At 42.8% G+C, this 25503-nt stretch overlaps 2 protein-coding genes across 7 annotated transcripts; one reads left to right on the top strand and one right to left on the bottom strand.

The window, feature by feature from the left end:
* Positions 1-4764: 4764 nt before the first annotated feature.
* LOC309810311 (glutaredoxin-related protein 5, mitochondrial-like) lies at positions 4765-5377 on the bottom strand (the record flags this gene model as incomplete). Its single annotated transcript, XM_082632271.1, has 1 exon — positions 4765-5377. Exon 1 carries the CDS (start codon positions 5239-5241, stop codon positions 4765-4767), a length of 477 nt encoding a protein of 158 aa, XP_082488397.1. The 5' UTR covers positions 5242-5377.
* Positions 5378-17356: 11979 nt separating this feature from the next.
* Positions 17357-20757, top strand: GIMAP2 (GTPase, IMAP family member 2). Of its 6 annotated transcripts, none has more exons than XM_082632006.1 (4): positions 17544-17571; positions 17851-17915; positions 18427-18462; positions 19481-20757. In XM_082632006.1, the coding sequence occupies exons 2-4, from the start codon at positions 17897-17899 to the stop codon at positions 20452-20454; spliced, it is 1029 nt and encodes a 342-aa protein (XP_082488132.1). In that variant the 5' UTR covers positions 17544-17571; positions 17851-17896; the 3' UTR covers positions 20455-20757. The 6 variants fall into 6 exon arrangements, with proteins under 6 accessions (XP_082488133.1, XP_082488134.1, XP_082488132.1 ...); XM_082632003.1 differs by having other exon boundaries at positions 17548-17571; positions 19463-20757; XM_082632005.1 differs by having other exon boundaries at positions 17548-17571; positions 19478-20757.
* Positions 20758-25503: the final 4746 nt, after the last annotated feature.

Below are 25503 nucleotides of genomic sequence, written 5' to 3' on the forward strand. Positions count from 1 at the left end.
TACACAGGCCTCTCACTGTTGTGGCCTCTTCCGTTGCGGAGCACAGGCTCCGGATGCGCAGGCTCAGCGGCCATGGCTCACGGGCCCAGCTGCTCTGCGGCATGTGGGATCTTCCCAGACTGGGGCACGAACCCATGTCCCTTGCATCAGCAGGCAGACTCTCAACCACTGCGCCACCAGGGAAGCCCCATCTGTAGTTTTTTGGTAGAATCTTTGTCAGATTTGCAGCTCAAAGTTACATTTACTTAGAAAGAATTTGAAGGTTTACCTTATTTCCCTATATTCTGGGATAATTTAAGTAAAATTGGGATTCTCTGATCACTGAAGGTTTAATAGAATTCTCCTGTGAAGCCATCTGGGACTTGATGTGGGGAGCACTTCGACTGCTTTCTCTGTCCATTCTTCCATGATCACTGGTCTACTTCAACTTTATGTCTCTAATGGAGTCAATATTTATAAGCTCTATTTACCTACAATAGATGTACGTAATTTAAAATTTAGACATTAGCCAATCCATTTTCTCAGCCGATGCAGGATTATCATCTAAAATATCAAGCCAGATAACCATCAACCCACTTGAAACACTTTATGTTACTATAGATCATAAGAGACCCATTATTGTTTCTAAATATTAGAGTATTTTTTGGGCCTCCCTGGTGGCGCAGTGGTTGAGAGTCCGCCTGCCGATGCAGGGGATACGGGTTCGTGCCCCGGTCTGGGAGGATCCCATATGCCGCGGAGCGGCTGGGCCCGTGAGCCATGGCCGCTGGGCCTGCGCATCCGGAGCCTGTGCTCCGCAACGGGGGAGGCCACAACAGTGAGAGGCCCGCATACCGAAAAAAAAAAAAAAAAAAAATTAGAGTATTTTTAGAATAAGAACATCAAATTTATCTTCCTTTCTCTGTGCAGTGTAAGAAAATCAGATTAATTTAGCTCTGTGTGGCATACACAAATTTCAGGACAGTTTTCACATGTCTCACCAAACGGTTGTTTTCCTTCCGTGTTGAGAGTCCCTGTAGTGGGACTGTTTTGCTGGCTCCTCCATCCACACTTTCTTTCTGTTTGTGTCCAGATTATTAGTGCTTTTTTAAAAAAATTTATTTATTTATTTATTTGTTTTATTTTTGGCTGCGTCAGGCCTTCGTTGTGGCACAAGGGATCTTTGCTGCTTCGTGCGGGCTTCTCTCTAGTTGTGGAGAGCACATGGGATCAGTAGTTGTGGCACGCAGTCTTAGTTGCCCCTTGGCATGTGGGATCTTAGTTCCCAGACCAGGGATCGAACCTGTGTCCCCTGCATTGGAAGGCGGATTCTTAACAACTGGACAACCAGGGAAGTCTCTGTTAGTGCTTTTTAATGAGCATTCTTGCATAGGATAGGATGCTAACTGCTTCTGAACTGCTTTCAGAAGTCCAGATCCGACAGGAAATAATACTGCCAACGGTTTGAGTTGAGCCGACAACACACAGGAACACATAGCCAATTCAGGGACTAGATCTTGGATGGTATTGACAATTTGGAGTATTCAGGGGAGTGTAGCAAAGAATATTTTTAAAGTGTATAAAATAACTATACAGAAAATAATGAAGGAACTGAATAAGAGTTTCAAGAAGAAGATACTTGGCAAGCAGGCAGATCTGAAGAAATGTGCTGGCTGTTGATGTGTAAAGCAGAAAACAGACAAAAGGGCTCATATTTCAGGATTTCTCCACCAAAAGGAGAATCTAAATAAGGTGTTCAAAAATGGAAGAGGGTACCATCAGCAGGAGAAGGTTACAGTTGAACAGAGACCTTGTAAAGTCTTATGATTTTAACCATGTGTAAAACGAGGTTAGGTCTTGCATAAGAGAGTAATGTAAATGAATGCTAATGTTTCTCAGTTTAGAGTTGATAATTCTGATTTCAGTCTAACAATAAGTCATCTATAGCATTAAGACAATATAGGATTAATGCAGGATCTGAGAGCCAAACTTTTTTTTTTAAATAAAAGAAGCATTTATTTATTCATTAAAACACGCAATGAAAGCTTGCTTTGCATAAGCATCACACACAATGCTCAGGGAGTCGCAGAAGACATGTTCCCTGCTCTTGGGAGGGCAAAATGCTATATATAGACATGGGTGATCTCAACTCTGTTAAAAAAGAAAAAAAAACTGTTAGAAACTAGATCCAAATGTTAATAATAATGGTTTATGGTTTATACGGAATTACAGGGGATTTTCATTTTCTTTAGATTTTCAGTGTTTTCCACATTTCTCCCATGAGCACATGTTACTTTCGCAACTGAAAGTAAAGATTAGTCTTTGTTAAGACGAAGAGCAGGATATGGTGACATCCATCCACCGTGACCCTATCCGTTTGTGGCCGTCTTGTGGGTGCTCCAGATTTTTAGAAAGGAACAAACCTTGAGGAAGGCCAAAACGCAAAGCTGCCTCAGTCACCTTGGTTCTTTGGGTCTCAGGCCTCAGGCTGACACCTCTGTGCATCCTACTCCCTGGACCCAGTGCCCAGAACTAGGAGACAGTGTCTGAGGGTCTTCCTCCAACTTGGGTCCTTTCTAAAACTCAGCCTTCTCTGGCACAAGAAAACAGGAAAGGCCAATTTTGCAGAAGCCCCTATCCTGTTACTAGAAGTGACCTTGGGTCTGGGAAAAGTTCACAGACATATCTTCAGTTGGCAAAAGCAAGCATCAGACAGCCTGTCAGCCTCTCTTGGTAAACCTGAAGGTGTGGAGAGCAAAAAGATGAAGAATCTTCATGTTTTAAAGCCTCACCCTGGCTAAATTAATCCCCACTCTAATAATGTGCTTACACCACCCTGCCCTAGTCTAGAGGTTAATACTTACCCTAAGGTTTACTTTTCTAGGCAAGGAAAGACGTGTTAGGTTCAATATGTATGCAACACATTCACTAACTACAAGTAATGGTCTGATGAAGCTCAATGGTCAAGAAATTTAAGGGTTAAATTCCTGTTGCTATTGTTTGAACACTTAAGTACAGAAGACTGGAAGTCAGATACATAAGTGCTCTCGGCAAACATTCTTATTCCTGCTGTTACTTTCGGTTTACTGGCCATCTTCCAGTATAGCCCATCTCTGGTTTTATTTCAAAAAAATGTTTTAATTCAAGTATAGTTGATGTACAATGTTTCAGGTGTACAGCAAAGTGATTCAGTTATACCATCTCTGGTTATATTAAACAGGAGAACAGAAATTCATAAACCAAAAACTCTCAAAACTTTAAGCTACGCAAGGTATCAACAACACAACGTTTTACTAAGGACCGCAGTGGCAATTTGCAAGCGGCCTGAGGCAAGGTCCCAGCAGAAAGATTACAGAGTGGTTTCTTCTATCTTATCTTTTAGGCAGAGACGCCACTGCTGCTGCATGAAGACTGCAGATCGCCCTGTATGTGAAAAAAGCCAGCAATTGGTAGCATTCCAGCAGTCCAGGAAGGGAGAAGGATCATGGGCGTAGCACATGGTAATGTTACATATGCCTCCTGGTAACTCTAAGCTGCCTTCACGCGTTTCCATCCACCAAAACCGAGAGTTCTATAAGGATTAGATTCCATGGGAAAAAATACTTTTAAAACCATAAAGTGCTAATAATAAAAGAGTTACCATTTAATGGATGCCTTCTGAGTGCGAGGTAAGAGGACAAGGCACTTTCTAAAAGTTTTATTTTCCCTTTTTTGCTCACAAAACCTTTGCCAAGTGTGGTTTCATTATCCTCATGTTATCGAAAAGGAAAATGCAGTCATGGGACTTGCCTCGCGTTGCACAGCTGATCGGCCAAAGGAGTCTAACCCAAAGCCTTACCCTGGCACCAGCCTATCCCATCTCTGTTGGAATGCCTATGATTGACAACTTCAAATGCAGAAGAGCAAAATACAGAATTCTGAATGGAGACTACCATAGAACTGGAGGCCCTAAAACACTTTTTAGAATACTGTCACTAAGCAACAGCAGGAAACTCAGGGAGAACTCAGTCACTGAAAGTCTCACTGGAATGCCACTCTTCAGGGGGTACAGGCACGGTCCCCCCATGCCTCCACCAACCCCACCCACTCCAGCCAAGGAGCAGACCCGGGTGTTCTGGCCTCTCTCTCCTCCCCCACTAAGATAAAATAGAAGAATGCAGGTAAGCTTCTCAGCAAGGTGCTCATTAGAAAAGATGCTAGTTAACTGTCAGGGCCCTCCATCCTCCCCTCTGGGCCACTGAAAAGTCACAGACACTACTGGGTCTGCCCCAGACCCTGACTAGCTCCTGGAGCTCCAAGCTTGAGTGAGCTAGGGCCTCGTCCCTCTCCCCACAAGCCTCTCCAATCCCTCGCCACCACAAATCTCCCCCATCCTTGAGTATCTAAAAATAAATTTCACGTCTTTTTCTCCCACACCAGATCCCAACTAAGATCTGTCCAAAAGCTGTGTCAACCGCTCCTGTAGCAGCAACAGAGAACGGTCCCTGACACCCCGAGCCTCAAGGCACGACGGGCCAGCCTCTGAGCCCCTAGCCTCAGACAAGGGCAACCTCGACCCTCCCCCCGCCATCAACAGCACCTCTCCTTATCCACGAGACAGCCCCTCCAAGTGTCCCCGAAGTGCCTACCTCTTAATGGCTCTTCCTGTATCCCTCTCTAGCCACTTCCCCAGCCCTGCAGAGCAGGGAGTCAGGCTGCTGACCACGCTCCTTGGATTCAGCCGAAGGGCACTGGCCCCGAAATGCCTTTTTCAGCTCAGAATGAGGACCGGGGAACAGCTGGGACTTACTCCATTGCCCAAGTTGGCCCAGAGGCCCAGATCCTCGAGATCCAGTTCGAGTCGATCAGACCCCCACCCCAGACCCGTGTGGAAGCTTGTGTCTGAACTCCCCTCGAGCCCCCGGACGGACCTTGCCCGACAGACCCTCGACCCCACAGAGTGGCCTCGGCCGGTCGCCCCCCCAGCCCCGCCCCCGCCCCCGCCCCCAGCCGGCTCTGACCTTGCCGGAGCTGGGGGTCGTCCAGCACGTTGTAGGCCGCGTAGTCGCGGACGCCGTGCAGCCGCAGGATCTGCACCACGGCGTTGCTGAAGCCGCACTGGGGCTGCTCCGGAGTCCCCTTTAGGACCAGCGCGGCCAGGTGCCCCGACGAGCCGCTGCCGCCCGAGCTCGCCGCCCGAACGCCCGGGCTCCGCAGGCTGCCGCCCGCGCCGCGCCCCCAGCGGAGCAGAACCGCAGCCGCCCGGCCCAGGGACCCGCTCATCCCCGCACGCTGACCAGAGCTCTCGACGGCCAAGTCGAGAGCCAAACTTTTTGATCTGCCCCCTTCACCCTCAAAAGTAACTCTTCTGCAAATATGCTCCAGTGCTTACATTTTTAACTCTTAGGAATCACTTGCTTAGGGTTTTATTAATTATGACTCCACAAACCCCTGGTTTAGCACATGTGAAATATTTACTAATACAAGATACATGGTTGTAGGGAACGGAGCACGGGGTGTCAGGGGGAGAAAGGAACGGTTCTGAGAGAAATGAATGCACACGAGGAGGTCAGGTTCGGATCTCTGTTCCGAGTGATAGGAGAGCCGTCTCACTCACGTGACCCTCAGGAGACCTTATGAAGGCATTGCCCCCTCCAGTCAAGCTTGACATGCAGGCTTGAAGGGTGAGTGGTGAGGTGCTGAATGGGGAAAATTGCACCCCATAGTCCCACCTGGCTATGAAGGATTCTGCTGTCTGGTCTTCCGGTGATATTTACCCGTTTTTCCACTGTGTTTTTTCATGAGGCTCAAGTGAGAAATGAAAAGGACCGTTAACATTTTTAAATGGTTAAACAAGAACAAGAATAAAAACAAACGCATACCAAAGGAATGGTTATTGCCCCAAGTGCCAGTAGTCAATATCACCCAGAAACGTAGCTGACAGATTCCTTCACCTACTCCTAGAATGAACAACTGATGGTGAACATGTACTAAACTGTGCCCCCCTGTTCAGGGATCGCTTGTCTCTGAACCAGCCCTGCAGAGTGACAACTGCATTCCAACCGGCTCTCTGAGGATCGAGTCAGCTTTGATGGGTTTGTGAGCTGGGGACCGTGCTCCTGAGTGAGCGGGGCTGTCAGGCTCACTGGATATGGTCAGAAGTGTTGGGGAGCTTTAATGTCACAGTAGGAAGAGGCCTTAGATCACTGGCCACAACCCTAATTTTAACCATAAACAAATGATGCTCAGAGGCCTTATGAGTCTTGCCCATAGACCACAGTGGCAGCCTGATGCCCACAGTCTTTATCTTCTGACCTCAACCCATGTTCTTCTCACTCTACTTGTGTATTAACAGGAGGCACAAGTCCTGAGGTGAAAATGGGAAAGTCCAACACTGAGGGGGCTCACGGGGAAAAGCAGCAACGCTGAGCTGACAGGAAAGTCCTAAAGCCACTCACAGGTGTAATGAGTACTGTGGTGACACTCAGAGAGGGAAGATCTGAAGTATTAGTAGGAAGAGGCGGAGACGGTTTTAGGGAAAGGCTAGAAAAAAGCCCTTATATCTCTTAATGCAGTAGAGCAAGGGCTTTTGGAGTTAATACACTCCCCTTTGCTAACCCCAGTCGAGTTCTCCAGGTAGGAATTCAAGTTCCTGTCATTGTGTGAGTGTGTCTCACTGCCAGCGGGTCACATTTATAGGAAAGGGGGCCTTGCAACCATCTCTAACCACCCTAGCTAAACAGTCTGCCTGCTCCCTGAAATGTCCTCCCTCTCTAGGAAAAGGAAATCATGGCCCAGTGTCCAGAATAAATTAACCTCTGAAGCAAATTCCTCCACAGAAGTGCTAATCCTCAGAAAGGGTAAGAGCTGACAGCAGAAGAGGCTGGGAACAGGCTGGGGTCTGAGCACCACAGTAGGGGTGTGTGTGTGTGTGTGTGTGTGTGTGTGTGTGTGTGTGTGTACTTCGGTTGCAGCACTCTCTAAGGAGCAGCCTGGGCAGAGTCTAGAATGGCCTTTCCAGAAAAGCTAGTGCGTCCGCTCTACTCTTTGTGACCCTCAGACTCATCAATTCTGGAATCTGTCAAGACTGGAGACCAGGATTGAAGGGAAGTGTGTTCTCCTAAGACTGGGTACTTCAGGCTCCCTGATGTAGTGGGGTAAGGAACTGCGGTCAGGAGTGTTAAAAAAGACATTGTGAACCTAAATGTCCATCAACAGATGAATGGATAAAGAAGATGTGGTACATATATACAATGGAATTCCATGTAGCCATAAAATAAAGAATGAAATAATGCCATTTGCAGCAACATGGATTCTCATACTAAGTGAGGTAAACAAGACAGAGAAAGACAAATATCATACGATATTATGTATATGTAGAATCTAAAATAAATACACATAAGCTTATTTACAAAACAGATACAGACTCACAGACATGGAAAACAAACATGGTTACCAAAGGGGAAAGGGGGAAGGGATAAATTGGGAATTTGGGATGAACAGATAGACACTACTATATATAAAATAGATAACCAACAAGGACCTACTGTATAGCACCGGAGACTATATTCAGGAGCTTGTAATAACCTATAACGGAAAAGAATCTGAAAAGGAATATATGTGTATGTGTAACTGGATCACTTTGCTGTACACCTGAAACTAAGACAACATTGTAACTCAACTATACTTCAGTTAAAAAAAAAAAAAGACATTGTGAAAGAAGGAAGGAGAGGAAGTGAAAGAGACTGATACTGGGTGACACAGGATTGGGCGGAGTAAGAAAAAAAGAGGGAGGGAGAGGAAAATGGGAGTTCACGTAGATAGATGGTAACTTCCCTCTTGTCCCACTTTCACTTCCTTAAATTAATCTCCATGTACCAAATCAAGATTATGCAACTCAGCTTTCTCATGTGTCTGTTCCTCAAGAGACCCCTCACTATAGGTCACAGTTCATACTTCTTGGCCGGGAATTGACAGATTTACATCAGGCTGTAAACTTTCTTCGCAGCCCCATCTCCTTCTATTTTGCTACCTTATAAAGGACACAGCCATAGGCTTGGGGTCCTGAAAGTTCCCTTCCCCGCTCTGGCCCCAAACTCATTCTCTAAGTAACGCTGTTCAAGCTATTCAATTTTCTGAATCTTATTTTTACTTCTTTAGATATGGAGATAAGAATCTTTACTTCCCAGTGTGGCTGTTAAGTATTAAATGAGAAGAAGATATGAAGCAGTGTTCAGCCAGAAGTAATTACACGGTAGCGTAGTTCACGCCACCACGTAGCGGAGTTCACCTGTGCACTTTTCCCCACCCACGCAATGCTTACTTCTACCTTCAAACCACTGTTCACGCCATTTCCTCCCACCTGTCTGTTTGTCTCTCCACGTATCCCATCCTCCCATCCTTTAGAGAAAACCTCCTCTCTGACCTCCTACGCGGCAACTTGAGATCATTGATCATCCTCCTCCCCTGTCAATCAGACACTCCCTCCTTGGAATCCTCTTTTCCATGGGTGTCAGTCCTTGTCTTCTCATCAGTATATGAGGACACCTGTAGAGATGAAGCCACATTGGTTTCTTCTTTTTTCCCTTACATCATCCTCTGACGCATGACAGGCACATCAGAGACATCTGACTCTACTTACTGTTTATGTAAATGGCCACCTACTCTGATCCCCAGAGTCATGGAAACTACTCCTAGGAGCTCCTTTGCAGAATTACTGTGTACTAGGCCAGTGCTGCTCAAAGTGTGGGCCATGGAGCGCAGCAGCAGCGTGAACTGGAAACTCGTTAGAAATGCAAAGTCTTGGGCTCCCTCCCCAACTTACTGAACCAGAAACTCTGGGAGTCCAGCAATCTGTGTTTTTACAAACCCTCCAAGTGAGTCTGATGCAAGGTAAAATCCGAGAACCACTGGGCTAAGGCATTTTCTGTAGAAGGTCTTTCACCTCGGATTAAATCAGCTAACGGGAGACCATAAGCGGGATAGACAAAGCACATCTGAAATGTAAAGGTTTTGGGTGTGAACGTCAGCATTGGACCCTCTCATCTGAGATGAACCTAAAAGAAAGAAAATGTAGAAGTGCTTTGGGCAATCAGGAAAAGTCCTAGATGTCCTATGTAGGGAGAAAGCCAGAAAGTTAAGGTGCCTCAGAGATAAACCTCCTACTTCTGTTTATAGTTGGGTAGAGGGCACATGATGGTAACCCAACTTCAACAATACAAATGATGACAATGCCCTAGGGCAGTAGTCCTCAAAATGAGGTCCTTGGGCCAGAAGCATTAGTATCACCTGGGAACTTGCTAGAACTCCCACTTTTCAGGCTCCACCCAAATCCTACTAATTCAGAAACTCCAGGGATGTTGCCTAGCCCTATGTGTTTTCCCAAGTTCTTCAGGCGATTCTGATGCAGGCTAAGGCTTGGAAACCACGGTGCTAGGTGCTGGGGCTACATGCTTTACATATATTTTTCCATTTAATTCTGACAATCCTATCAGTAGTTTAAGTTTTTTCCCATTTGAAGATGAAGGAAATCAGGGTCAGATTTGCCTAAGGACACATAGCTGGTTAATGGACAAACAGGAATTGAAACGGTCAGATTCCAAAACCCCATTGAGTATACGGAGGATGTCTTTTGGTTATCAGTGGTCACTGATGGGCCCTGGGTAACTAAAAATAATGGAGCGGTTTGGGGGGACAGGTGGAAGACAGGAAGTTAGAACTAGAGCAAATAGAGCAATCTCTATTTCAATGGATAATATTCAAACCCAGGACCTGGTAGCAAGTTAGATCTGAGGTGCCCGTCTCTTTTAAAATATCCTACATAGCTGAGAGCAATGGGTCATAGGCTACACTAACCAAACCTTCCAGCCTATACCTGGTGTTTGAGGACTTGAAGCTTTAACGCTTCGCTTGAACTACTTCAAGCCCCTTTGACATCCTTCTAAGTCTCTCCCTGTGTGCTGTTTTCTTTGCCTAAGCACCTCCTGGTGGAAGAGCTTTACTCAGAAGAGAGGAGCGACAGTTCAAAGATAGTGGGCTGGGCTTCCCTGGTGGCGCGGTGGTTGAGAGTCCGCCTGCCGATGCCAGGGACACGGGTTTGTGCCCCGGTCTGGGAGGATCCCACATGCCGCGGAGCGGCTGGGCCCGTGAGCCATGGCCGCTGAGCCTGCGTGTCCGGAGCCTGTGCTCCGCAAAGGGAGAGGCCACAACAGTGAGAGGCCCGCGTACTGCAAAAAAAAAAAAAAAAAAAAAAAAAGATAGTGGGCTGCAGCTGATGTTTGGCAGAGGGGATTTCAGTCCCTTCAGATCACACCAGATAAATAGGCTTTCTGCCCTCTGGCAGGATGGAGCTTGTCTCAGGCGCAGCTCGGGGTCTTGTGGTTTCCTTTCACAGACAGAATCGCAGTTATTTTTCACTCTTGGTTAAAAAGAAACACCCAGACACCAAGTTCTTCTCAAGACATAGTTGAACTTAGAACGAGAAGTGAAAAATGAAAGAGTCTTATGCAGGAAGTGGTTGGAAGGGAAATGAAGGGCTGACAGGGTGCTGAGCACTGGGGAGGGTGTTAGGTAATTGATTGGGGCAGAGACCTCAGTGGGCTCACCTCAAGGCTTACAGCCAGGGTCCTTCTCCAGCTCACTTGAACCACAATAGTTCTGTTTCCATGCACTGAGGGGGCGGGGTGGGTGGGGAGGCAGAGGATGTGAGAGAGGACATTGAGGAGGACCCCAAAAAAGATACCCAAATGCAGATGATGTAAAGCAGGATAAGGGACAGGGCTTTTGAATCCATTCTTCACATAACTCACAATCGGGGCCATGGCACTACAACCCCAAGTCAATCTCAGAGTGAGTTTCCATTGTTTTGCAAGAAAACATTCAGGATCCAAACTTGACAAGTGCCTGCCTCAATCTCCAGCCTCATTTCTACACAATCTGACTTCCTGCCTCTAGGTTCTAGCCATCCTTGCCTTCCTTAATACCTGAGAGTTCCATGCTGTCACTTGCCTTGGAATATGCTGCTACTTATTCCTGGAAACACCTCCAATCCCTTTCCTCACTCACTTTTCAAGTTCAGCTCAAACAATTTTACTTTTTCTCAGAAGTCTTTCCTGGCTACCCCCCTCCCATTAGTTTAGTTTATCCTTTATACATTCCCAATGGCACCCTGGCATTTTCCTTCATAACATTCACTATGCTATAGTCTTTGTTCAACATCAGGCTTGCCTAAGAAAGGAAGAGGTGATGGTGAAAGGTAGTGATGGTAAAAATCTTGTTTTCTTAAAAGATAGAACCAGAATTCTTCTGGAGTGCAAGTATCTATTCGAGAAAAACACCATGGTTGATATGTTTGGAAGGAAAATGAGACCCCCAAACCAGATACAGCTAGAACCAGGCCAATCAACGGGAAAAGAATTTCTTTGATTTAGAAATGAATAAGATCACTCATGAAGAAATGCAAAAATTCTAAATTAACTATTATCAAATAGAAGCCAGCAATAACTTAGATGAGAAAGATTAGTGCCAAATATGCAAAGAGGATTCAATATCAGGAAATATTTTCATATAATTTAATGTATTATAAAGCTATGGAGCAACATAATCCAATTATCACCTTAGTGTTGGAAGGTAATTTGGTAAAATTCAGCATCTAATAACTAGTTACTTTTTAAATTTCCATCTCAATCTCAAAGCCCACACCTTATTTAACTGGAAGCATTGAGGTATTGCCACAAAAGTTAGAAACAAGTTAAGGAGGCCTACTATATTGGGATTATTGAACATTCTTCTGGATACTAGCCACAATAAACAAACAGTGGACAAAATTGGATGGTTTTTTTCAAAACTCCAAGAGGAAGAGGTAAAATGATCACTTTCAGCCACATAAAGAACTTCTACAAATCAATGTCAGAATGATTAACAATAGAATTTAAACATGAGTAAAAAACATGACAAGATAATAAAAAAAAGACATAGTTCTTTAACATATGAAAAATAACTCGACCACATTCATGTTGAGTAATGCATATAAAAATCACATGAATACAAGTTTTCATTGATCAGATTGGCAGATAAAATCATAAACACGGATATGGGGAAATTAACAAAATGCTGGTGTAACTAGTTCGGTTAAAATTTTTATTGTGGACAATCCAGTAATATCTATCAAAATTACAAATGCATCTACCAATTGTCTAGCAATTCCATTTCTAGGAATCTATTCAGGTGATCCAATCATCTATTGCTATATAACAAATCACTCCAAAACTCAGTGGCAAGAAACAGCAGTTTTATTATGCTCATGATTTTGTGTGTCAGGAAGTCGAGCAGAGCACAGAAGTTTTCCCCTACCTCTTCTCCATGCAGACTGGGGCTTCAGTTGGTGGGGACACTGGCCTAGCTCCACACCTCTGTGCCTCCCTGCTGGTCAACTGTGTTCCTTGATTCCTCCCTGTTACATCTTTTGGGGCTGGAATGTTCCAGATGGCTTCTTCACGCCTTCACCAAGGTGACAGCGCTTTACTCCTGGTGGTTTATTTTGTTTGTTTGTTTGTTTGTTTTGCGGTACGCAGGCCTCTCACTGTTGCGGCCTCTCCCGTTGCGGAGCACAGGCTCCGGACGCGCAGGCTCAGTGGCCATGGCTCACGGGCCCAGCCGCTCCGCAGCATGTGGGATCTTCCCGGACCGGGGCACGAACCCATGTCCCCTGCATCAGCAGGCGGACTCTCAACCACTGCGCCACCAGGGAAGCCCACTCCTGGTGGTTTTGATTCCCGAATTCACCACAGTAATGTAAAGTCAGAGGAATTTAAAGGGATTATTGTCAGCTTTGTCCACTGAGAGAGGAAGCAGATCAAAGAGCAGTCACTGTGGCTACTGAGTGGGGGTGACTGTGTGGGAATGAACTGGTGACAGAGTTGGTAGAACAGTCCACACTTGAGGTATGTCCATGTCCAATTCCAAGGAGCTGCCAACTATCTTTACCTCATGGTATGAGATGTTCCAAAAGGAGCCGATTGTGAGCCATCATTTGAAACCATAGACAAAGCAACATGATGGAAGAAAACTCAAAATAGACATCTCTTTGGGTTCCCTTGCTTGCAAATATACCTCTTTTTGTAATGTAACACTGCTGGTAATTGCATCTTTTAGTGGAATGCTTCTGTTGATGTCTTTTGTTTGATGTAAAATGTCTTTAAAATTTTTTAATTAAAATTTTAGCTATTAGGGATTTCCCTGGTGGTCCAGTGGGTAGGACTCCGCAGTCTCAATACAGGGGGCCTGGCTTCAATCCCTGGTTGGGGAACTAGATCCCGCATGCATGCTGCCACTAAGAGTTCGCATGCCACAGCTAAAAAGCCCGCATGCCGCAACTGAGACCCAGTGCAGCCTAAATAAATATTAAAAAAAAATTTAGCCATTAATCTTTATAGTTATTCCATGAGATGGCCCTTCTTACAACTCTGAGAATCCTTTGGAACTAGGTCTTCGGCAGCTAGTTCTTTGCAATGCAAAGCTAACAGTTCCTCACACTTTTCAGTAGACAAGTTGCTTAATCCAGCCTCTTTGAAAAGATCCAGGTTGGGTCTTTTGTTGTTTGTTTGTTGGGGTTTATTTGTTTGTTCACTGAGTTTTTGTTAGGCACCCATCACTTTGGTGAAACTTTGAAAGTCAGGCGTCCATCCTTCCTCCCCTGCTTCACCAGTTCACCCCACACACTTTCACCTGCACTGAACAGACATTGTGACGGGTCTTTGATTTCCCTCCACCCTCCACCAAACCTCTTTTCTTTTTCTCTTTTTCTTTTTTTAAATTGAAGGAGAGTTGATTTACAACATTACGTTAGTCTCAGGTATAGAACATAGTGATCCGAAATTTTTACAGATTATATGCCATTTAAATTATTATAAAATATTGGTTATAGTCCCTGTGCTGTACATCATATCCTTGTATCTTTATTTTATACCTAGTAGTTTGTACCTCTTAATCTCCTTCCCCTATCTTGTCCCTCCCCCTGCCCTTCTCCCCTCTGGTAACCACCTGTTTGTTATCTGCATCTCTTTTAGATTCTACATATAATTGAAAACATACAGTGTTTGTCTTTCTCTGACTGACTGACTTCACTTAACATAATACTCTCAGGTCCATCCATGTTGCTGCAAATGGCAGCATTCTTTTTTATGGCTGGGTAGTATTCCATTGTGTATATACACCACATCTTCTTTATCCATCATCTGTGGATGGACACTTAGGTTGCTTCCATACCTTCAGTATTGTAAATAATGCTGCTAGGAACATTGAGATGCATGTATCTTTTCAAGCATCAAACCTCTTCTAAGAAACTCTAATCAGTACAAAAACATGTTTTAAATTACGTATTTGTCTTCTTTTAATTTGTGAGTGTAACTTGAATTCATAATGTATATTTAACCTTTCATGGAATGATGCGGAGAAGATGATTCCAACAATTAAAAACATAGCTAAGCAACATGGGAAGGAGACAGGATCCAGTCAGGAAGCAGCTGAGATATAACCGCAGTTCACCCCACATCCTCTTTCCCAGCCTCACATGCGATGTGATCATTTTTACTAGTACGCACAGTCAGATTTGCTGTAATGGATTTTCAATTCAGATAATGAATTTGGGGTAAAGTTGTTTATAGCAAATGTTCAAATTGTGGGAGTTTGGACGGTGAGGGACACCTATCACTACCTGCAACTGAGTCTAGGATAAACCTAAACACCCACGGTAATCAGAGGGAAATGAAAAACTATTTTTAGAAATACTGAAAAAAGTAAATTGTCTGGCTATAAAATGAATTTTTTTTCATTTATTTTATTCCTCCTACAAAATAGAAGCCCTTTAGAAAACAGGGTGAAAGGGGAAATTATGACTTAGAATAGCAACAGAAAAACTTAAGTTCTAAGGAATAAACTTGGTAAGAAATATGTGTGCTCTACATAAAGAGAGACATAATATTCTAGTGAAAGACATAGAAACTGCCAGACATTTTCCCACAATGTTGTAACACTTTACACTCTCACCAACAATGCAGATTTCTGATTGTTCCACATCCTCCCCTGCTGTCTATCTTTATTTTTTATTTTTAAAATGTTTATTTTTTCTCCTCCAGCTTTATTGAGATACAGTTGACAATAAAACTGCAGATATTTAAAGTGTACAACTTGATGATTTGATGTAGGTACATTTTGTGAAATGATGATCACAATCGGGTTAATTACCACATCTATCACCTCCAATAGTTACCTTATTTGTGTATGGGGTGAGAATGATTAAGATCTGCTGTCTTAAAAAATTTCAAATATACATGGCAGCATTATAGTCACCAGGCTGTACATTAAATCCCCACAACTTATTTATCTCATAACTGAAGGCTTTTACCCTTTGACCAGCATCTCCCCAAACCTCCAACTCCTGGTAATCAACACCATTATACTCTCTGTTTCCATGAGTTCCACTTTTTTTTTTTTAGATTCCACTTATAAGTGAGTTTATACAGCATTTGTCTTTCTCTCAGTTAATTCACTTAGCATATGCCCTAAGTTTCATCCATGTCTTTGCAAATAACAGGATTTCCTTCTTTCTCACGGCTGAATAATATCCCATTACATACAGTTTAGACATATTTATCCATTCATCCATTGATGGACACAGATTTTTTTTCCATATCTTGACTAGTGAATAATGGTGCAATGAACATGGGAGTGCAGGTATCACCTCAAGATTCTGATTTTGTTTCCTTTGCTTGTATACCCAGAAGACGGATTGCTGGATCATGCAGTAGTTCTATTTTTAACTTTTTTTTTTTTTTTTTTTTTTTTTTGCGCTACACGGGCCTCTCACTGTTGTGGCCTCTCCCGTTGCGGAGCACAGGCTCCGGATGCGCAGGCTCAGCGGCCATGGCTCACGGGCTTAGCCGCTCTGCGGCATGTGGGATCTTCCCGGACTGGGGCACGAACCCGTGTCCCCTGCATCAGCAGACGGACTCTCAACCACTGTGTCACCAGGGAAGCCCTATTTTTAATTTTTTTAGGAACCTCCATACTGTTCTCCATAGTAGCTATACCGATTTACGTTCCCACCACCGTGTGAATTCTCCACATCCTCACAAACACGTCTCTCCTGTCCTTGTGATGATAGCCATCCTAACAGGTGTGAGGTGATATCTCATCTGGTTTTGATCTGCATTCCCCTGATAATTAGTGCTGTTGAGCACCTTTTCATGTACCTGTTGGCTATTTGTATCTCTTCTCAGAAACAATATCTATTCAGGTCCTTTGCCCATTTTTTAATTGAGTTATTTGTCAGGATACTTATCCAATAACCTTCTTTTATAAACCAAAAATATTTTGGGTATTCAAAAGAGCAATATTTTAAGCTTTTGTTCCGAAAAAAATGTTTTTATATAGGTACTTCAGTGACTTTTACATGTGATTTAGAAAATTGATGGGCTTTGAATTTGATATTGAATTATATGTGTTTGCATAAAAAACAGTAAGAAATAGGTCCCTGTTAGTATTTTGACACAGAATGGTTTGTTTTTAGGAAGAGATTACTGATATTAAGTAGAAGACTGTAGAGTAAAGGATGTGGAAGAATGCAAAACAGTGATAATAGTTAGTGTGTGACAAAGCAGTGGTGTCCACCCGTGTCCCGGGACTCCACTGCGTGTCCAAACCTCTCTTATAATGAGGTCGGGTCCTGTGATTGTTTCTCATCAGGGGTTGGGAGAGAAAGCAAGGTGCATCACTACTAATCTGGGGCAGTTAAAGGCTATCTAAGTCCCACATTTTCTCTGCCTCTACTGTGGTGAACGTCATATAAATAAGGGGAAAAAAGCATTTGAGTGATTTCAGCTTTAAACCCTTGGTCATTCTGCCTGAATGTAGACACTCAGATTATTATTGTAGACACTGTCTAGATCGTTGCTTCCCAGGGGTGCCTCGCTGACATTGCAGAGCTGGACAGGAAGGAAACGCAGGGAAACCATGAGTGAGTTATTTCCAAATGCGCTGATGGACGTGACTGTTACAGTCAGACAGACATGGGCTTCTCCCGGGTTCCCCTTTCTGTACTCTCCCCGCTCTGCACGGTGCCCTGTCCTGTGCCCCTCACACCCACGCTCTTTCTGCCCCCCAGCCCAGCGGCACTTGCCTTTAGGACAGTCACTGCTACGGTGTGGATGAGGTGTCATTCCTCCTGGGAGGAGTTGAGGGGTGTCCATTCAGGCAAACCTGTAACTGCGGGGACACAGCCCGGGTGGGAAGGAAACAAATCTACCAGCATCCCTGACGCCCCCTTTTTTTCCTGTCCAGTTTAATTGATTCAAACATTGGGTTTTTCGCTATTGAGGAAAAGTCCACGCAACAACAAATTATTCATTAAATTTTTCCATTTTAACTATTTTTTTAAAGAGAATCAGACACAGGCATGTGCCGGGGCTCACTTGCAGTGGGGAAACTCAGTGGAGATTCAAGAGAGGAAGAAGCAGACTAGGTTTCCGGTTTTCTGGTTTGTTTTTCTCTTCAAGCTGAACGGGCAAGTCACAGATTTCACTGGGGAGGCTTCTGTTTCTTTCAACAATAACTCAGGTAAGCCCACACTCAAGAAAGTTCTGCAGTGTTGATTTCTAGTTCCCAGGCTAAAGAAACAATTTTTAAACAAATTTGCCCTATTTTCGGGGAAACAATTCAGAGTGATGGCACTTGGCTTAAGTGAAGCCAGTTTACAGGACCTGTAAACTTCGTGGACTTTAGATTACCCATTACTGGCAAAGAGAGCTTCCTTTGCATAGAGCCAATAAAAAGTGCTAACCGGGAAGAATTTGATCATTAACTCATGCATTGTCTCTGCCTTGTCGCTTGGTACAGGCTGCCAGTTTTAAGATACTTTTCTCTGCGTAGGAAAAGGAACTAAATGGCAAGGCTTCTACATGGTAAGAGGAAAATTCAAGTAATTAACGGATCAAATGAAGTGTATTTCTGGTTTAAAGGACAGTGTACTTTTCTGGAGTCGTGTTCTTAATTCACTGAGCCTCTCAGCAAGGACTCAGCGTTGGGGGAGGGGTTGGGTGGGGTGGGGAAGGAGAGAAGCAAAGAGCAGTCTGAACCTGGGACCCAAGGCAGACCTAGAAAGGACGCAGAGGGGAGGGAAGGTGTGTGGCCACGGAAAGCAAGAGTGGGCAGGGAGGTCCTGCAGGGAGGAGGGAAAGTGGAGGAGAGGTGGGGCGACAAGCGAAACCCGTTTTCTGACTCACTGGGTCGACTCTGAGCAAGTGACTAAACTCTGTAAAACAGAGATAGTACTTCTTCCCACCCACCTCCTCAGCTTTGTGTAGACAAATGAGGCATGGATGTGAACGTGCTCTAGAAATATAAGGTTCTCTCATGAGTCGTAACTCAAAAATGATAGTTTTTTCATTGGTCTCTGGTCTCTCTGTCCCTCAGGAGCTGCCATGGGCCAAAAGGAATGCAGTCACTCTGGTAAGAAAGTGACTTCCTGTGTGTGCCTGTTTTACCCATTCTGTGCTTATTTTGTATAAAAATCATGCTATCCTCTTGAAGCAAAGTATAAGCGAGCAGCAGTTTCTTCACTAGAGAGAATCATTTCACAATGCTCATTTCAGTATTTTCCTGGTCTAACCATTTCGCTGGTGGTCGGGACCACACCTCTGCCCAGCCACGGTCAGAGGAGCCATCTCTGGTCCTGGAACAGTCAGGTTACTTTCCCCACCTGAAGACGGAACCCACTGTCTTGGCTACACGTCTCTCATCTCCAGAAAATTTGCCTTTTACAGGGCCAGAACTGGATGATATAGGCAAATTTTGAATGACAAGGTGTGTTTTTACTTCTAACTCATCCTCCAAATATGTTTTTCTAGGAGCCAACATGGCAATGCCCTGCAGACCTAGAGAAATCTAGAGTTTTAAAAATCATTATTTTATTTGATGAGTTAGCTTCTATTTCATAAATACCATACATTGTGAGAGTATCTTCTCCCAGACTTTTCCTTATCATTAAAAATATTCCATTGGCATGATCAGTGTGGTAATAACAAAGCAAGCTTGCTCTCTTTTTTTCACCTTTGTTTTTTTTCATTGAAATATAGTTGATTTACAGTGCTGTTACTTTCAGTTTTACAACAAAATGATTCAGTTATACACACACACACACACACACACATACATATGAATAGATTTTTAAATTCTTTTCCATTGTAGGTTATTACAAGATATTGAGTATAGTTCCCTGTGCTATACAGTAGGTCCTTGTCAGTTATCTATCTTATATATAGTAGTGTGTATATTTTAATCCCAAACTCCTAATTTATCACTCCCCTGCCCGTTTCCCTTTTGGGTAACTGTAAGTTTGTTTTCTATGTCTGTGAGTCTATACCTGTTTTGTAAATGAGTTCATTTGTATCATTTTTTTTAGATTCCACATATAAGCGATATCATATGGTATTTGTCTTTCTCTTCTAAGTAAACTTGCTCTTAGCAGGACCATATACAAAGAGTCAACAAGCTCAACCTGCCAGAGGGTCAGAGCTGAGAGTCATTCTGGTGGGCAAAACAGGAACCGGCAAAAGTGCTACAGGGAACAGCATCCTCGGGAAGCAAGCATTTGAGTCCAGGCTGAGTGCCCAGTCCTTGACGAAGACTTGCAGTAAAAGTCGGGGAAGCTGGGGAGACAGAGAGATGGTTGTTATTGACACACCAGACATGTTTTCTGGGAAGGACCCCTCTGATTCCCTGTACAGAGAGGTACAGAAGTGTTACTTATTCTCCGCACCAGGACCCCACGTGCTGCTCCTGGTGACACAGCTGGGCCGATTCACCACGGAGGACCAGCAGGCTGTGCAGAGGGTGAAGGAGATCTTTGGAGAGGATGCCATGAGACACACAATTGTCCTCTTCACCCGCAAGGAAGACCTCAAGGGAGGCTCCCTGATGGATTACATCCATGGCTCAGATAACAAAGCCCTAAGCGAGCTGGTGGCTGCATGTGGGGGGCGAGTGTGTGCCTTTAATAACCGTGCTAAAGGGAGCAATCGGGATGACCAAGTGAAGGAGCTAATGGACTTGACTGAGAGCCTAGTGATGGCAAAAAGGGGTGGCCACTACAGCAACAGGCTGTACAGCCAAGTAACAGGGTCAGAATGTGGAACTGTGCAGTCAGAGGAAAGCTCACAGGATTTCAAAGAGGACTTTGTAAAGTACATGGAAATTCAGAGACGTTCAACCATGATCAAACCCCTAATCCTAATAGTGATGTGTATTTTATTCTGTATTCAGGTGTTTGTCAGATTGCAAATTCTGTTATTTTGTGTATTGCACGGAATGTGCAAATTCTTTTACTGCTTACTGTTTAGCATGTGCAATTTATTCTGTAGCTTACTGTTAATTATACCCCAAAAATTAATGATAATTTTTAGAAAGACCATTAGACTGGAATGCAAGACTCCTACATTATAGTTACAATCAGTGGTTCTTTATCTGCTGTCATTTAGTGGGTGAATCACACACTGTACCTCCCCTGTAAAATACAGTGCCTGACGGCACTAAACGTTTGTGATTCTGGGAAGTGCTTAGATCTTAACATCGTTCTATTTGTTAGTAAACCAAATGATTTTAAAAGTTACTGTTTGTTTTGAAATATATCTTTTGAAAGTTGTAAACATAAAATTCCTCTCATTTGCAAACTCTAAAGTCAGTCTTATGTTCCTAAAAACTCCTTTTCTTCTTTATACTATTACTATTTCTATGGAATATAACAAACATAACAATAAAATTTCTACTGGGTACAGTAAAATAACAAGTAAGCTGTAAAATTCCTGAGATCACATGTCTTTAATTCTGTGCTACGGTTTTATCCTCAGAAGATGGTAAGTGAACACGTGGCTCATTTCTGTAACACAACCAATTCATGCTCAACAATCACACGCGGACACACTCACACATCAATAGTCTGTTTTATGTGCATCAAATTTGCTTAACGTTGAAAGAGGCTCAGCCAGATTTTATCCCTGGTGCCCATTCCCAGTGAGCATTGAAATACACATAGAGGCTTACGCTACAGACAAGATGGTGGACTGAATATTTTGGAGCATCATCCTGTTAAATGCAACTAGAATTTTTTTAAATAAACACAATCTTTATGACTGATGAGCTCACTAGAAAATTAGGAAAACTCCAAGAATGAAGCAGACAATACACATAAAAAGGATGTGGAGCTAAAAGGGGAGTTGAGAGCCATGAGGACAGGCAAACCCAGAAGGCAGGGTTTACCTACAGACAAACGCCTACATCGATCCCAAGATGAAGAAACTCAGCCTTGGGTTCTTGGTAAAGTTAGAGAGCTGATTCTGAGGTCTCCGATCCCCAGAACCAAACCTATATTAAACCTTCCCTAATATTATAAATTCTAATATTATAAATTAATATTCAAAGTCTTTTTTAGCCAAATGTAAAATGTCCTATTTTTTTTATTTCTTCTTATGCTCATTTTTTTTTCTTATGCTCATTTTTGTATGCTGTGCTTTTCAAGGAATTTTTCCATTATACTTAACTAGTTGAATTTGTTTGCAGAAACATAAAATATTTTATCATCCCTTTAATATGTACAAGAACTAAATTATTGGGTTGGCCAAAAAGTTCGTTTGGGAACCCAAACGAACTTTTTGGCCAACCCAATACTTGTTCCTCTTCGAATTCTGATATTGGCAATTTATGATTATTTCTTTTTGTTTGAACAGCCTGGCTAGAAGTTTAATTTTATAAGTTTTACAAAAATCTAACTTTGATTTTTCCTTTATATTTTCTCTGTTCCATTTCATTGCATGCTTTTAAAAATGTCTTTTGCCCAGAATTTTTTAATTTCAAAGTTCAACTCATCAATTTTTTCTTTCATAAATCATGCTTTTAGTGTTTTATCTAAAAAGTCATCACCAAACCCAAGATCTCCTAGATTTTCTCCAGTGTTATCTTCTAGGAATTTTATAGTTTTACATTTTACTTTATATCCATGATCTCTTTTGAATTGATTCTTGTGAAAGGTATAAGGTCTGTGACTAGATTCTTTTTTTTTTTTTTGCATGTGGATGTCCAGCATCATTTATTGAAAAGTCTATGCTTTTACAACCTGTGTCCATCAACAGATGAATGGATAAAGAAGATGTGGCACATATATACAATGGAATATTACTCAGCCATAAAAGAAATGGAATTGAGTTATTTGTAGTGAGGTGGATGGACCTAGAGTCTGTCCTACAGAGTGAAGTAAGTCAGAAAGAGAAACACAAATACCGTATGCTAACACATATACATGGAATCTAAAAAAAAAAAAAAAAGGTCATGAAGAACCTAGGGGCAAGATGGGAATAAAGACACAGACCTACTAGAGAATGGACTTGAGGATATGGGGAAGGGGAAGGGTAAGCTGGGACAAAGCGAGAGAGTGGCATGGACATATATACACTACCAAATGTAAAATAGCTAGCTAGTGGGAAGCAGCCACATAGCACAGGGAGATCAGCTTGGTGCTTTGTGACCACCTAAATGGGTGGGATAGGGAGGGTGGGAGGGAGGGAGACGCAAGAGGGAAGAGATATGGGGATATACGTATATGTATAACTGATTCACTTTGTTATAAAGCAGAAACTAACACACCACTGTAAAGCAATTATACTCCAATAAAGATGTTTAAAAAAAGTCTATGCTTTTAGACAGACTCACAGTTAAAGAAAATAAACTACTGGATACAGTGGGGAGAGGGAAGGGGGGTGCAAAATAGGGGTATGGGATTAAGAGATACAAATTATTATGAAGCAAATAGATAAGCAACAAAGGTATATTGTACAGCAACGGGAATTATAGCCATTATTTTGTGACAACCTTAAGTGGACTATAATCTATAAAAATACTGAATCACTATGCTGTACACCTGAAACTAATATAATATTGTAAATCAGCTGGACTTCAATTTAAAAAGTAAAAATAAATAAAAATTTTAAAAAGACTATGCTTCCTCCATTAAATTATCTTTGCTTCTTTGTCAAAGATCAGTTACGTTTAAAATAGCTATAGCTTTGGTTGGATTTACAACTACCTTTACCATCTTGCTCCTGCTTTTTATTTGCCCCATAATTTCTTTCTTTTAACAAGTTTATTTTCGTGGCTGTTGTAGAGAACCCTCAGGAGCTCCTTGCTGTTCTGGCTACTCCTCCTTCAAACCTGGGTCTTCTGTCTCTCCTTCCCCTAAGAGCTGCCTTTGTTGAATGGCGGCTGTGACTCAGGCACCAGGCTGGACACAGTCATTCCTCATTCCTGTATCACTTGTTTATTGATTGTGACAGTGTGCCAGACACCGATAGGCACTTTAAATATGCTTTCTCATTCATCCCACGGGGCAAGCCCTAGGGACCAGTTATTATTATCCTATGTAACTAGACTGGCCTTCTGCAGGGCTTGGGTTGCTGATGAAGTACTGCTCCTGAGCCCCTAGAGGCTGTGCATTATCTGAGTCCCCTCCCCTCCACATGCCCATCTATTTGTCTTCTCAGCCACACAGTAGGATTTTTTTTTATTGGAGTATAATTGCTTTACAATGCTGTGTTAATTTCTGCTGTAGAACAAAGTGAATCAGCTACATGTATACATATATCCCCTCCCTCTAGAGCCTCCCTCCCATGCATCCCCCATCCCACCCCTCTAGGTCAGCACAGAGCGCTGAGCTATACAGCAGCTTGCCACTAGCTATCTGCTTTACACGTGGTAGTGTACATATGTCAGTGTTACTCTCTCAGTTCGTTCTGCCCTCCCCTTCCCGCACTGTTGGAAGCCATCCTGGAGCCATTGCACCATGACAAAGTCATGAGCAACGGAAGGCGAAACTGCAAGGCAGCGCCGTGCCAGGGATGTGGACTACAGCTCCGTTGTTATGTTTTATGATAATAAATTTACATACAGGGGCAAATTTGGGGGGGATGTTGCTCCACATGAAAGAAAAATTCCTCTAGGACTCCCCCTCCTGAAACTACCACAGAATGGGAAGTACCCACTAAAGCCCCGGGGAAATAGGTAAAGAATTAAGAGCCTGGAACTAAGGGGATATTTTTATGAAAAACACCCTCTAGTATGGAGTTATGGCCATGGGCCGGAGTTCCTGATGATGACATAGGAAATTTATGGTTCTATTATAAAGGAAGATTAATTATAGAAAAACAAACGACTAGAGCGGAATTCGTTGCCAGGATAGGGAGAAAACACTGTCTCAGTTAAAGGAAACAACGAGAAAGAGCATGCAGGTACATTGTAAATATTTTCATGGAACCATTGTAAAAGGTTGCTCATGCAAGAAGAAAAATAGGAACAAGTAGCTCCAACTTTTACAATTGAAATAATCATATAACTGCTTGACTTGGTTACTAAGAAACAACCTGTGATTAATGGGAACTTGGGGAAATATTTTAATAGGACATCTAAAAACTAGGGGATATTTGTTTTAAAAAATCTTTATAGAACATTTTGAGGTTTGATTGTGCTAAGATTGTTTGGCCATGTACCTGGTAATGTAATCAACTACAATATATAAACCTGTGATTGTAAACAATAGAAGAATAATGAAGAAGAAGAATCAAGAATAAAGACATGAGAGAAAGAAACATGCAATGCTGATACTTTAAGAAGTGTAATAGAATTACTTCCTTCGCCCACGCTATCCATCCCTCGGGTATCCCTGGACTCGCTGGAGCTGGACTCCGGCACCGCACTATGTCCACAAGTCCGTTCTCTACATCTGCATCTCTATTCCTGCCCTACAAATAGGTTCATCTGTACTGTTTTTCTAGATTCCACATATATGCGTTAATATACGATATTTGTTTTTCTCTTTCTGGCTTACTTCACTCTGTGTGACAGACTCTAGGTCCATCCACATCTCTACAAATGACCCAATTTTGTTCCTTTTTATGGCTGAGTAATATTCCATTGTAGATATGTACCTCATCTTCTTTATCCATTCATCTGTTGATGGACATTTAGGTTGCTTCCATGTCCTGGTTATTGTAAATAGTGCTGCAATGAATATTGGAGTGCATATATCTTTTTGAATTATGGCTTTCTCCAGGTACTTGCCCAGTAGTGGGATTGTTGGGTCATATTGTAGTTCTATTTTTAGTTTTTTTAAGGAACCTTCATACTGTTCTCCATAGTGGTTGTATCAATTTATATTCCCACCAACAGTGCAAGACAGTTCCCTTTTCTTCACACCCTCTCCAGCATTTATTGTTTGTAGATTTTTTGATGATGGCCATTCTGACTGGTGTGAGGTGATACCTCATTGTAGTTTTGATTTGCATTTCTCTAATGATTAGTGATGTTGAGCATCTTTTCAAGTGTTTGTTGGCCATCTGTTTGTCTTCTTTGGGGAAATGTCCATTTAGGTCTTCCACCCATATTTTGATTGGGCTGTTTTTTTGGTGCTGAGCTGCAGGAGCTGTTTGTATATTTTGGAGATTAATCCCT

The sequence above is a fragment of the Mesoplodon mirus genome (assembly GCF_964341445.2).
Source record: "Mesoplodon mirus genome assembly, chromosome: 9".
NCBI classification, from domain to species: Eukaryota; Metazoa; Chordata; class Mammalia; order Artiodactyla; family Ziphiidae; genus Mesoplodon; species Mesoplodon mirus.